General features: G+C 35.4%; 1 protein-coding gene across 4 annotated transcripts in view; it reads right to left on the bottom strand.

The window, feature by feature from the left end:
- The window catches only part of spir (spire type actin nucleation factor), a 521,502-nt gene extending 508,846 nt beyond the window's left edge, over positions 1–12,656 (bottom strand). The window contains exon 1 of one of the 4 annotated variants that reach the window (XM_081761349.1): positions 12,292–12,656. In XM_081761349.1, coding sequence (XP_081617475.1) covers positions 12,292–12,553 — 262 coding nt within the window. In that variant the 5' untranslated portion in view covers positions 12,554–12,656. The remainder of the gene's footprint in view (positions 1–12,291) is intronic. The other 3 variants (XM_081761376.1, XM_081761357.1, XM_081761367.1) reach the window with 3 other exon arrangements.
- Between the last annotated feature and the right edge of the window lie 1,168 nt (positions 12,657–13,824).

The raw sequence follows: 13,824 nt of genomic DNA, 5'->3' as shown, positions 1-13,824 counted from the left end.
TTATTTGGAACACTTCCTTGAAAACACACAGTCAAAAAATTGAGCAGATACAAAGCAAATTCATAAGTTTTCTCATACAAAACTACAGTGTTTTATCCAAAATATGAACCATACGATAATTTACTTGACAATTTTACACTTCAGACACCTGAACAAAGACGGACGTTGAACGACCTCAGTTTCTTACACAGACTTTTGCACTTCACCAAAATAAACTGTACAGATATAATTTCAAAGATAATGATCCAGGTTCCAACCCTCAAAACACACAGGGGAAATAGTGGCCTGTTCTACTGCAGGAAGGCACATACAAATGCACTGCATATGTTACCTACATGGAGAATTTGTGCTACATACAATAAAGTCAGTAAAGCAACCCACATTATGCTTTATTGTTAATTTCAATCATTGCTTATATTAATCGTGTATATCTAAAGTATAATATTTACTTCTGTATACATTAAATATTCTAAATATCTTGATCTATTTATTAATATTTTATGCAACCAGTTTCTTTTATATTTAATGAACATTCTACTTAGTGCACTGTAAAGAGATATGATTTACTCGAGTCAGTTTTTTCTATCACTTGTGTTCGCCTTAGAGGTGCATATATACAGAAGGGGAAAGTAAAAGATGCCACCAAGAAATACAGAAAGTGCTCAAGTTCAAGAGGTACACACAACAATATAGTGTGGAGTTCTTGTGTACTATTAATTGTTGGCGGAAAGTTTTCTTCTTTTCCTATGTTCTTTTCTGCACATTAAAGGATTACACCGAAAAGTTTACAGAAATAAAAAATAAGCTTGTCATTGTTGCATTGTTATGTTCTCAAAGATTTTGCATTGTAAATATTGGTTTTAACGAAATATTAATACGGTATGTAAAACTTGCAGTTAAACATAAATTTCTAAGAATTGTGCTATATTATGCTTTATTTTCCAAGATTATGCTTTATTATGCTTTTAAAATTAGTTTCTTCTGGACCCTTAGACAACCACAACCATGTTCAAGGTACCAACCATATGTGTAAATTGCTGTTATGCTTTTGGGTTGCCCTAAAAATCAGTAAGGATTATAAAGATTTAGATAGACCTATATTTAATAGTTTTGAAAAGTTGTCCCAAAGAGTAATACTGCGAATTTTGTAAAACAAAACAAAAAAAAATCAAAGAAACTGTATTATTTCAATTCAAGTCTTAATATGATTGTAATTTAAAATTATATATTATATGCAGACACTGTAATTGGGCAGTAATGCCTGTTATGTCAATAAATAAATAAACTGTCTACCTGTGTATCTTCATCCGTCCAGGTGACAGATAATGTCTGTCCATCTATTCGTCCGGGAGAGACAAAATCACACGAATTATTTGATGGATCATCATCCATCATTAGAGACAGAGAGAGAGAGAGAGAGAGAGAGAGAGAGAGAGAGAGAGAGAGAGATGAGCCTCTGTAACTACATAACTGTTTTTTTGTTTTTTTTTTCATTTTCTGACGCTTATCTTCTTATATAAGATCTCCTGAAACAAATGAGAGAGCTCAACGGGTATTATAATAATAAAATTCCGCTATAATCTTCAATTACTGTAGATACACTGAAAAATCAATTCATTTAACAATCTTCAACCTCTGGCTGCAAAAGGGTATTTATTACTTTCGTCGCATGTCTTCCTTAACTATAAGGAAGTCCATAGTCGCAAAGTTGAAGCATACATGCTGAGCAACGAAATCATATATATATATATATATATATATATATACATAAGGGCGGATCCAGGGGGGCTACGGGCCCCCCTTGACGGTCAGGTATACACTGGATAAAATGGGCTTCATTCCTGCTTTACACTGGATATAGCGGCAAAATATGGTTTAGCCTCTCCTTTGATCATATCCTGGATCCGCCACTATATATATATAATATCATTTAGCACCAAAAAGCTAACAAAGCAATGTCGAAAAACGAAAAAAGGCAAAATAAACTTATTAACTTCAGTTCGCACAGACATCAGACAGACAGACACGATTCGTATCTGGAAACAGTTACAAAACACACATTCGTAACAGACAAACTGAAATTAATTAACACGTAATTCAGGTTTTGCATAACTTTCTTCAGTTTTATACTAGAGCCATGATTTAATTAGGTAATGCGGAAACTGACATATCAGTGAGTACATATCTATATAAGACTAACAGTACACTGTATTTACCACGAAGCTTAAATATGATCAGATAGCCTATTTTCGCATCATGTGAATATCACTAATTTACCATCAAATCTGTCACACATATATTTAGAGAGGAGTTATCTTTGAAAAAGAAAGGTGATTTTAGTTTGTTTTATTGGAGTTCAAAAGCCAATTACAGATGCTACATAAGACAGCCTTTTCATTTTAGGGAGGCACAGTGGCTCAAGTGGTAGAGTGCTTACCTTTGATGCGTGGGGGTCCCTGGCCTAGTAAGTTTGTGGTGGACAACATTCTGCTCGTGAGTTTTCTCAGAGTACTCCCGTTTCCTTCCACTTTCTTATTCCACCAATTCTACCATCATCATTCACTTGTTTTAATCATCGTCTCTCTCACCCTAACAAGCATAATCGTGGGACGTTAAGGGTCTTCATCCAGGCGAAATTAAAATACCGCTAATTTTAAAGTAATTATGTGATATCTTCAAATAGATAAAAGATAATTGAAATGTGGAACAAGAGCGCCCTAGACAATATTATTTTACATGAGAACCGTTATCACGACTCACTTATCTGCTTTCGATTTCGAGCCATTTTGAAATTCGGCATTTATTTTCGCGTTTCTGAACAGCTGAAAACGGAAAGCTACTAAGTGACTTGTGATAACGGTACCTCACGCAAAATAATATTGTCTAGGGCGCTCTTGTTCCATATTCCAATTATCTTTTATCTATTTAAAGATATCACATAATTACTGTAAAATTAGCGGTATTTTAATTTCGCCGGGATGAAGACTCTTAAGGGTCTTCACTACAGCGAAATTAACCTACCGCTAATTTTAGAGTTTTTCTGTAATATCTTCAAAACAAATAAAAAAAAATTCGAAAAGTAGAAACGTAGTGAACTAGACAATACAATTTTGCATGTGATACCTTTACCACAATTCACCTATTTGCTTTTCGTATGCCGCTATTTACAGAATCCGTAAAAAAATAAATAAATAAATAAATAAATAAATAAATTTATCTACAGTTGCAAATTGAAAGCAGATAGATGAGTTGTGATAACGGTATCACATGCAAAATTGTGTTGTCTAGTTCACTACGTTTCTACTTTTCGAATATTTTTTATTTGTTTTGAAGACATTACAGAAAAACTCTAAAATTAGCGGTAGTTTAATTTCGCTGTAGTGAAGACCCTTAAAGATTTAATGTCATTTCATTTCAATCGTTACATTTTAACATATGACCTGAACTATACGCCTTATGCGGGAACCAGTAACGCCAATCACCCAATTGCTCGTGTAGATTCCTCTTTCTGAAATTCTCTAGAATATTATCAGTGCGTTTAGGGGAAGAAATGTCAAAACATATATCAACTGATAAATTTCATTAAGCTGAACAAAATGATATGGGTGGATATATAACCTCATGCGTAGTTTTCGACAAAAAAATGAATTTTCTGCAAATATAAAAATAAATGCTGTACGTTAACTATGCCATCTATTAATATCAAATTGATACTAAAGCATATGCTAATCAGGTTTTTCGTTGTGACGCTAACAAGACAACAGTACATAATATGGTTACTAGCGGATCTAGAATGTAAAAATTGGAGGGGACAACCAGAATCCAGACTAAGACAACTATATCATCAATTTAATATAAACTTCCAAAAATATATAAATAACAGCTTAACTTATTTTTATCATTAGAAAACTTGGGGGTCTAGGCCCCCCGGTCCCGTGCTAGAGTCGCCTCTGAGTATGGTTAGCAAGGCTGCAAAGTATCGTTAACCTTTGAACTTCTTAATTTCTCTTCAACTATATAAATGTTCATGTGTTGAGTTGAGTTGATTTTGAGTTTTACGTCCCGTTCAGCAGCGAGGCTATATGAGACGTGGACCTACTGATTAACGTGGAATCCGAACCACATGAGTCCCACCGGGAAATGTTCATGTGTAGTTTTCGAGAAAAATGAAATCATCATGGTGTTAAAAAGTGTATGGTTCGTTACCAACCTGATGCAAAGGACATTTTCTATTCTGCTAGAATAGATTATTTATTGCTTATTATCTAGATTATTTGAAAATCCTGAAGTGTCCAGTAGCAGATTGTGTCTATTTTTATTTGGTCTTGCCAAACAATGATGCACACACAACTTGTACGGAATTTCCAACACTGACCCAACGTCATGAGGCAATTGTGTCAGCATTCATAGGAACGCTATTCATTAATACGGATACGTGGCCAAATTAGGAGTCAATCCAATAATTATCATTTTAGTTGAGTTAAAATAATCTCTGAGCAAACAAACGTACTACCAAAATAATGCATGTGTAAGAAAATTTCGTAAGCTATTCTATACGTCTATCTTTTGGCTTCATCCACATAAATTATTTTATGTAAAGAGTTGTGCTTTGTTCAGAGAGTATCTGAATTCTACTTCAAAATAAGGGGTTGTCACATTTACAAGGAAGTTATTGAGTATCAGATATCTCCTCTAAGTATCAAATTTGAATCCTTCCGGAGCAAAATATCTCGGATTTGAATCTCCGAGAGGAGAATGGATGGAACGGGAAAAAGGGAGTGAAACGAGATGTTTCCAATGATAGATTGTTTAAAACCGACCATCTTAACCAAATTGTCTCTCTAGCTTGCTGATGTAAGCTTCACCGTGTTCTCTCTATTCTGAGGGAAAAAAAAAAAAAACATGAATGAACAGTCAAAGCAGAGTTTAGAGAGGAATGAGTTGCTTTCACACTTCACCTTGCATACTTTTGTTATAGATACACATCGCAGATTATGATTAAAAAAAAAAATACGTGTGTAAATCAAAGTCAAGTGACAGAACCCATTTATTAGCACTGGCGGTGGTCGCTAGCGCTGCTTTTCGAATAGAGCCCAAGATGAACACCATATCTCTAATATGATGGCAGCCATAAACATTTGCCGAGATGACATAGCATGAAAGCAATTTTTTGATAATTATGATAGATAGTAATGTCGTCTTTGTTTTTATTTTCATTCATTGTGCAATGTTATATCTTCACTGCAATACTTTTCCCTCCTCTCTCTCTCTCTTAATGATTAACAAGGCCTATGTTACAAACCAAGACATTAAAGAAAACAAATCTTTCCTTTCTAAATACAAGATACATAAAAGAAAGAACCAGAGGCGGCTCTTGAGGAAGTCAGATCGGTAAAAATTAAATGTCTATTTCTTCAAATTAAGGGAAGCAATGCAAGAATTAGTACATCAAGTAAGTTTCTAATAATAATAATAATAATACACATGATTTTAAGAATGCAAATAACATTCAATAAATATAGTGCTTAACTCTAACTTTCATGTATATGTAAGCTGTGTCAGTAATAGCGCTCATACTGGATGTTAAGCATCTTTAGTTCAACTCGTCGCGATATAGATGAAGTTAAATATGCCATATACGCTAGTATTCAGGAAATTTTCTCCTTCGTTCCTTTGCATTATTACCCATCCAAAATCATCATAATTCTCTGCCATCTCCTTTAGATTACACGACCTTAAAATATAGATTCAATTCCAGCGACATTCTCAATATTGTAAAACTTTGTTTCATATAAGTATAGGTAGAGCGTTAATAAAAAGAGTGTTTGGAATTGACTTCCACTACCGGCTTTTATTATAAAAGTTTTGCTATAAAAGTATTTTTACAAAATACTGTACAAATAATCTCTCTTGTATACAAGGTTAGTTATAGGCAGTTTTTGACCGTAAGGTCGCAGACAAGATTTTTACAGAGCCCCGTAGCAGACTAAGCAGAGGGGAGTTAGGAACCCAATGCTCCGTAGCAAGCAGAGGAGGGTTAAGTGGCAAACAGAGCCCCGTAGCAGGCTAAGCGGCTGTTGTTAGGATTTTCAGACAAAGCCCCGTAGCAGGCTAAGCCAGGAGATAGGATAGGCAGCAGACTAGAGGCCTGGGATTAGGTTACTCCTAATGTTCCGTGGCAAACAGTAGGAGGGTTACCAGAAAATTGGTATAGAATTGCCGTTGTTTAACTAATCTATAGTTTTTTTTTTTTTATTTTTATTTATTTATTTGTTTATTTTGGTGCGCTGCTGCTCCGTGGGAGGGGCCAGAAGCCCGTTGTTTGCAGGTGATTGTAGATTCATTTGGTGTGAAATCCTTTTGCCAAACCACGTGGTTATGTTTGTAAACACTGGTGTGTAGAATTGTTTATTTACTACATCACGTGAGACATTACAATATTGTAACAAACCAAGTCAAGCAACATTATCTTTGTGCTGCTAAATTATCCGTGCACTTAGGTCTGACTAGTGTAGTCTCGTGTTCAATTCGCGGTGAGCACATAAATCTCCAACATAGGCCCAATGACACGAGGCAATAATAGCAGCATTCGACCATTCTTTCACAAGTAAGTGGCCAAATTAGGGAGCCATATAAGGAAGATTTAACTATGAGCAAATTACTGATTATATATATATATATATATATATATATATATATATATATATATATATATATATATATATATATATATGCATTACTTATAATAAATAGCAGCCTAAGAGATATTTTTATATTACTTCAGGCTGTGGTTGTATAGACACATTTTCCTTTCCCTTTTCTTCCACGGAAGAGTCTTCACGACTGAAATATAAAAGATCGAATATTTTGACATCAGACGTGGATACTCTAGGAGATTTATTGCTCATTTCTTTGCAGAACATATTAAGAAATTCCTTATGGAGGAAGATATTCTCTCCTCTAACTTGGATACTAACACAATCTTTCACCCCGCCATCCTAAAATTTGCACCATTTAAAAGCATTCAGTCATTCAAATCTAAAAGCATAATATAATTTAAAACTAGTTCAACATCCCACTCCCTAGGCTTAATAGACAGATAAGTAAAAGTAAATAACAATGGAACAATTGGTGAAATACATAATTTGGAAGGAAATACAAGAACCCGAGAAAACCCGTCCCAAATAATGTGGTCAAAACTAATACTCATATGGAGCCGCGGTGGCTCGTTCACAACTGGTGTGTAGGGTCCCTCGTTCGATTACAGTTCAGGCTCGTGTGTGTAAGTGGTATTCTTAGGACTCTCCCGTTCTCTCCCATTTTCTTCACTCCACCATTTCATTCACTATCGCCACCTCCATCTCCCTTAGTTTCGGTTGATAATCGTGAGGTGTTAAACTAGAAAAAAATCAGACTATGGAAAAAAAAATCGTACGAGAAGAAAGAGCTCCGCTGAGCCTGCAATAAGATTATAAAACAGTCGCCAGCAAATCTCAATGATTTCTCTACTCAATAGCGGCGATAACGGCCGCGCAGACCTCGTGTTGCGGGTAGTTGACTTTCTTTAAAGCAAATGGTTTCGTACTATGATCATTAGGAAATCTTTGTACAGCTATAATCGGTTTACACCCTGAACGACGCATATTTTAATATATTTTTTTTTTTTATGATGTACGTAGGAGTTTAAACATATTACGAAACTCTTTAATATATTCAAAATTATTGCATGACTAATGTTTTTCTGAATGAAAATACCGAGGGTGGGAGGTGGAGTACGATCAGCATTGTAATCAGTTTCAAAATCAGACGTACACACTGCTCACATTGGCATGTGTCAAATGATCACCTGACCATTTTATACCAAGACTTCGATCCCTAATTTCATTAAAGTACGTCATTAACAATTTTACACAATACTTGTGATAAAGAGTAAATTCAAGCCATTGCTTATTTGAAATTATTGCCCACATTGTCACAAACCTTTCTGTCCTTTTTTCCTACAAGAAAGGAATATTTTTACAAGCAGTGTTTTAAAAAAAGGCTGAAAAATTGCACTGAACGTAATAGCCTACTCTCTGCTTTGTTGAAAAGGGAGCATGCACGACGAGATATACACTTTTCCTTCTGACTTGATAATTATGTGGAAGTTTTAGGGGTCCCTGAGACACACTGGGCCCTATGCAGAGTCGTTCTGACGTGTGATACTGATATACTAAACCAGCGTTTCCCAACCGGTGTGCCGTGAATGGGCCGCTGGTGTGCCGCGAGGAATCGAAACAAAATTATTAACTTTATAGCAACCAAATTGCAAAACGTAGGGAAAAATGTATATTTGTATTTCACATTAGTATGAACCTCCACTATGAATCTACAATTTTAAGTTCAATACCGAGTTACTGTTCTGTACATTTGTAATGTTGAAAAAAGTGTTTGTTATAATTGTTATGTGCCATTATTGCTTGTTTATTGTTGCAGACTTTCGTAACTTGAAAATTTAAAATATCATTCGATTCTTTCGACAGATTACCTACATTTGTGTTTTAAAAGTAAAAGAGATTTGTTTGTTCATTCATTACTTAGTGATCTTCCTTCTCAGTAAACATGATCTTCCTTCTCATACAGGGTTTAAAAAGAAAGCGTATTTTTAAAAACATAAGTCCAATATTTCATTGCAATTGTTTTCTATTTCTAGTTAGAATGAAAAATAAGCACAATGATTTACCAAGGGGCAAAAAACAGTGAAAGAGCTTTCTTCTCTGTGAGGTCAATAATCACAGAAAAAATACCACTGTTTTATATTTACAAATAATAATGCTTATAAGTGTGCCGCGTGAATCGAAGTAACATCCATAGTGTGCCGCAAGTTGAAAAAGGTCGGGAAAGGCTGTACTAAAGAATCAGACTAACATATGTTTCCTGCAGTAGTCAGGCGTTTAGTATGACTCTAATCATATTTCAAAATGACTCTGCATATGGCAAAACTCGACGTTGATTAAACATATCTACGTATACTTGTTTAAGCCCATAGCTTCTTTGTATATCTTAACATCAGTACTTAATTTCAAAGCTTTAAAAACGCCGCATACACAATATCCACAGCTACTGAAGATCTAGGCCTACTTTTCTATTATTTTTAATATGGGACAACAGAAAGAAATGCTGAAGTTTTATTAAACGCACGTAGGGACATGAGTTTAGAAGTAAATGCAGACAAAACTAAATACATGGAAGTTCGCCGTGACTGCAACACTGCAAATTATAGATACATTAAAATATCAAATAATACTTTAGGCCAAGTGGATACTTTCCAATACTTAGGATCAACATTAACAGACCAAAACTATATCCACCATGAAATTAAGGATTAGGATTTAGATCTCTGGGCTTTCAATATCTATGGCCACGTTAGTCCGTCACGTATGAGGGATGACGTCCCTTAGCAATCCCACTATTCGAGGAAAGGGAAGGAAGGAAGTGACCTGGACGTGTATGTTAGGTACCATCCAGGCATTTGCCTGGTGTGAATGAGGAAAACCCCACTCACGATGACTGGCCTGAGAAAGTTTTTACACCTTTTCAACCGAATGTCCCCACCAAGAATCGAACTCCCAAGAAAGTAAATGCCGACTGAAAACAGGGAATTCGTGTTATTATTCAATCCAAACTCTCTTGTCTTCGCGAGTCCTGTCGAAGAATTTGAAGCTTAAAATATGCAGGGTGTTTCAAAACAACACCGACACCAAGATAAGACTAGGGATGTGCACGAGACGAGTCGAGACAGAATTTTCTTGACAAAATTCGAGTCGAGACACAGCTCTTCCAATAGAGAAATATACATTTTCCGAATCGAGGCATCGCTTTCACAGCACATTTTCGAGACGAGACAGTCTCAAATCTTGTCTCGTGCGCATCCTTTCGGAGTTATAGACTGCTGAAAACATGAAAAAAATGAACTTTAAAGGTCCATAGCTCCAAAACTGGGACCAAGGGCGCCGATCCTGGGAGACCGGCCCCCCCAAAGCTAATATGGGCCCCCTATTGTATTTATGAATATACAATATTTTGCATATTTTGAGTGCAATTTGTCTTAAATTCCTCATATATATATACACACACACCTTCTGCATCTGAATGCCCCCCCCCCAACTTTAGAGAGAAATCGGCGCCCTTGATGGGAACTACCGTAATCGGATCAAGACTTCACTTAGGAACTAATATGTGCGTTATCCAAAAATACATGTTTCAGAATCCTGCGGTACTTCTGTATCAATTTTTACAGAGGCAGTTTGGCTTCGGGCATATAATCTGAAGTACTCACCAACTACCCTTATAAAACTTGCTGTACAGGTACCACAGGATTCTGAAACTTGGATATTTGGTTAGGACACATATTAGTTCCTAAGTGAAGTCTCGACCCGACTACAGCAGGTCCCATAGTTTTGGAGCTTCAGACCTTTAAAGTTTATTTTCTCATGTTTTCAACAGCCTACAACTCCGAAAGGAAGCATTTGTGCACCCACGTTGGTCTATACTTTTTGTCTTATCTTGGTGTCAGGAAACACCTTCCAAACGTTGACGGTGTTGTTTTGAAACACCCTGTATAAAACGATAGTTATGCCTGTTGCACTATACAGTTCCGAAACATGACCGCTTATTTTAAGGGAAGACGCAAACTGAAAATATTTCGAAATAAAATCCCAAAGCAAATATCCGGACCTAAGGGGGACAGGAGTGGGAAATGATGGAAACTGCTGATTTTCCTAACTGCCATTATATCTAGAAGGCTCAAGTGAACAAATCGTGCAACCAGAATGGAAGTAAATAGAAATGCTTTCAAAATTTTAACTGGAAACTCAATCGGAAAACGACCATTAGGAAGACCTGGGCGCAGAAAGGAGAATTAAGATAGATATCGCAAAAATAGGAATTAAAGTAGAAACTGCATCCAATTGGCTAAGGACAGAAGTCAATGGAGCGCTTTTGTAAATGTGGCATTAAATATATGGGTTCCTTACGCCATAGTGTAAATTTATGATTAATATTATTACATTAGATAACATGCTGTGAACGCAAAAAGGCATTTGTTCGCCCACATTAAGAATAGAATTTCTGCTGCAGTCTACAGCAATATAACCTTGGAAAATATTTTTATTGATTGGTTCTTTACCCCAATATCACACTGCACTTTGTTTTATTCGTAAGTAGTTCGCGTGATTCAAACCACACAAACGTCGAACTGTTTCTCTTCCTAGTCCACAAGGAAGGAACATAGATTCTCAAGGCCAATACACTTCATCTTGCTCTGAGAATAAATAGAAAAACATAATCCAACTACACAGCAATTTCATGTTATTTCTCATGACGTTTCAATTGCTATTCGTTCATAACATTCGTGTACAACTGGTTCAACAAGACTTTTCAAAAATATATATATATAAAGAAAAAAATCCGTTTCCTACTTCCGTACAAATTGACAACACTGATAAGCCCAACATAAATCGATGGTCGCTCGCCTCCATTTGAACGTTAAAACTGTATCTTGACGTGATTTAAATGTTATGTTATTATTGTTCGACACATAGATGGCTGTAAATCATGCCGTTTAAGGGGAAACGTTAATTTTGAACAACGAATCGCTAGTTAACATAGCTGATATATTATGTCATTACTGAGGAAAGACTATAATACAAATCATCGGCTGTATTTGTTTATAATCTTCTGGCACAGATTTTTTTATATAAATAAATAAAAGTAGTACTTATTTTCAACAGTTATTTTTGCAGAAATTCTCTTTAAATTATAAAACGTAAGTAACTAATTTTAAATTGCTTTGTATAACAATAATTTCTCTGTTATTTATCGCCGTGACCCTAATCAATAATAATAGTAATCTCAACAATATATTTCTTTGGGAATTACGGTAAATTCTTCAAGAATAAATTATTTCAGTACAGTTTCACTATAAATTCTTCTGGAATAAAAATGCTGTCTATACATTTTTCTACCAAGTCCCGCCATTATTGTCAATGGAAGATAATCTATGGTATTGCGGAAGTTACTTTTATTAGTAAGATTAACTTAAAAATACAATATTTTCTTAAAATTATGTGGTAGTATATCAAATAAAATATTCCTTAGAACAGATTTTTAAAAAACGAAATTTTGGCGCATTTTAAATGGAATTCCTTCACACGCTGCTTTTTTTTTAAATTTTTTTAACAAGAACTTACAAAATCATCTTCTTTCAATGATTTGTTTACATTGGAAGATCAATAACAAATCAAAGCCTACCTGTTCCCCCGCCGGTAAACACTGTATTCGGATGCACCTGTCCGTCTTTATGGAGAAGTACATGATCCAGTTCCGACACTTCGTAACATCGCTTACGATCACTTTGCAATGCATTTGAAAAACACCTCGCACACTGATAACACAAAGCCCATGCATGTTCTTCACTTATAGGCGCGTTAAACGAGATGAGAATATTTTCAAGTGACACACACCCGTTCGCATCCAAACTACACCGCGGAGTTACTTTCACGTCAGCAGCCATGTTTACTGTGTTGCAAACTGACTGCTGCGGATTCTCGCTCGCGCTTGTGTATCGGCCCGGCCGGTTGAGTTGCTCAGCGCGGAGTGAACATAATTCCACCTGGAGCTAACAGATGGCTCTCAAGAACACGAGCTGTTCATCTATATCAAGTGAAGTCACGTACATGTGATTTTGATTTGTTTACTCGTATCAGAATGAGGGAGAAAATTAAAACTAACCATGTAACAAAAAACATTATGTAACAAATGGATATATCAGTTTTATAGGAAGGTTTTAACAATCCCACTATAATCCAATGATCATTTTGTTAATGTTATCAAAGCATATTTTTTTTAAACTTCAAAACTGATAATATGTTTACTTCTTTGCATTGGCGTTTCTAGAAGGTAAAAACTAGGGGGCGGGGGGCAGCCAGAACCCAGGATATGACATATAATGAGTTTACTACAAACTTTCATATATATATAGGTGCCTTCCATTTCAACTCAGGCAAAAAAATATAAAATTGTACCATCACCATCTCAGATATTGTTGAAACTTTTTTTATAGCAACTAGACGTGTTTTTAAGAGACCCATATTTTTTTGTTTTGTCGAAAAAAATTTTCCCGCCAAGTAATGGGCCATCAAAGACGGGGAGTACAATTTATGAATTGGACAAGACATGGAAAATGGTCAACTTCGGAGCCTTACCATTCGGCTATGGAGACAGGTAGAGTTATAATTCTTGTTGTGGTATGTACTTAGGGATATAAATAAACTATATTTTATTATAGTTTGGTTTGCACATGCGTATCTTTTTGTACATAAATTAACAAATGAACGTCAATTTATCTGAAAAGTCGAAGTTTGCGAATTTTTTTCGAGCACTTCCGGTTCGAATTTTAAAATTCTGTTTTCACGGTTGGTAAGACCTAGCTACCCTCTTTCCGAAACAATTTTTGTATCGCTTCTGTGTGCAACCGTTTTGTCGCAAAAAATTCGAGAAATTGTAAAATTTTCAAAAATCGCCATTTTTGGGTGCCATTTTCTCGAAAACACCATCTTTTAAAATTCTGAAATTTTGTCAGATGGTTCAACTTTCCATGAATAATAAACACACCAAATATCATTCTCGACCAATGCTTCATGAATTAACTGCAGCCTTTTAAAGTTAGCGAAGTTTTATTAACTTTGATGTCTCAGTTAGCAACACTGGGAACAATAAAAGTGCAATGATTTGATGATATTTGTGGTTCACAATCATTAAATGAAGAATAGAAGGTTTTCTTGA

The sequence above is a fragment of the Thermobia domestica genome, chromosome 1 (genome assembly GCF_964235325.1).
Source record: "Thermobia domestica chromosome 1, izTheDome1.hap1.1, whole genome shotgun sequence".
Classification (NCBI taxonomy): Eukaryota; Metazoa; Arthropoda; class Insecta; order Zygentoma; family Lepismatidae; genus Thermobia; species Thermobia domestica.
The sequence above is the reverse complement of the archived record's forward strand: the minus strand, read 5'-3'. Positions and strand labels throughout refer to the sequence as shown.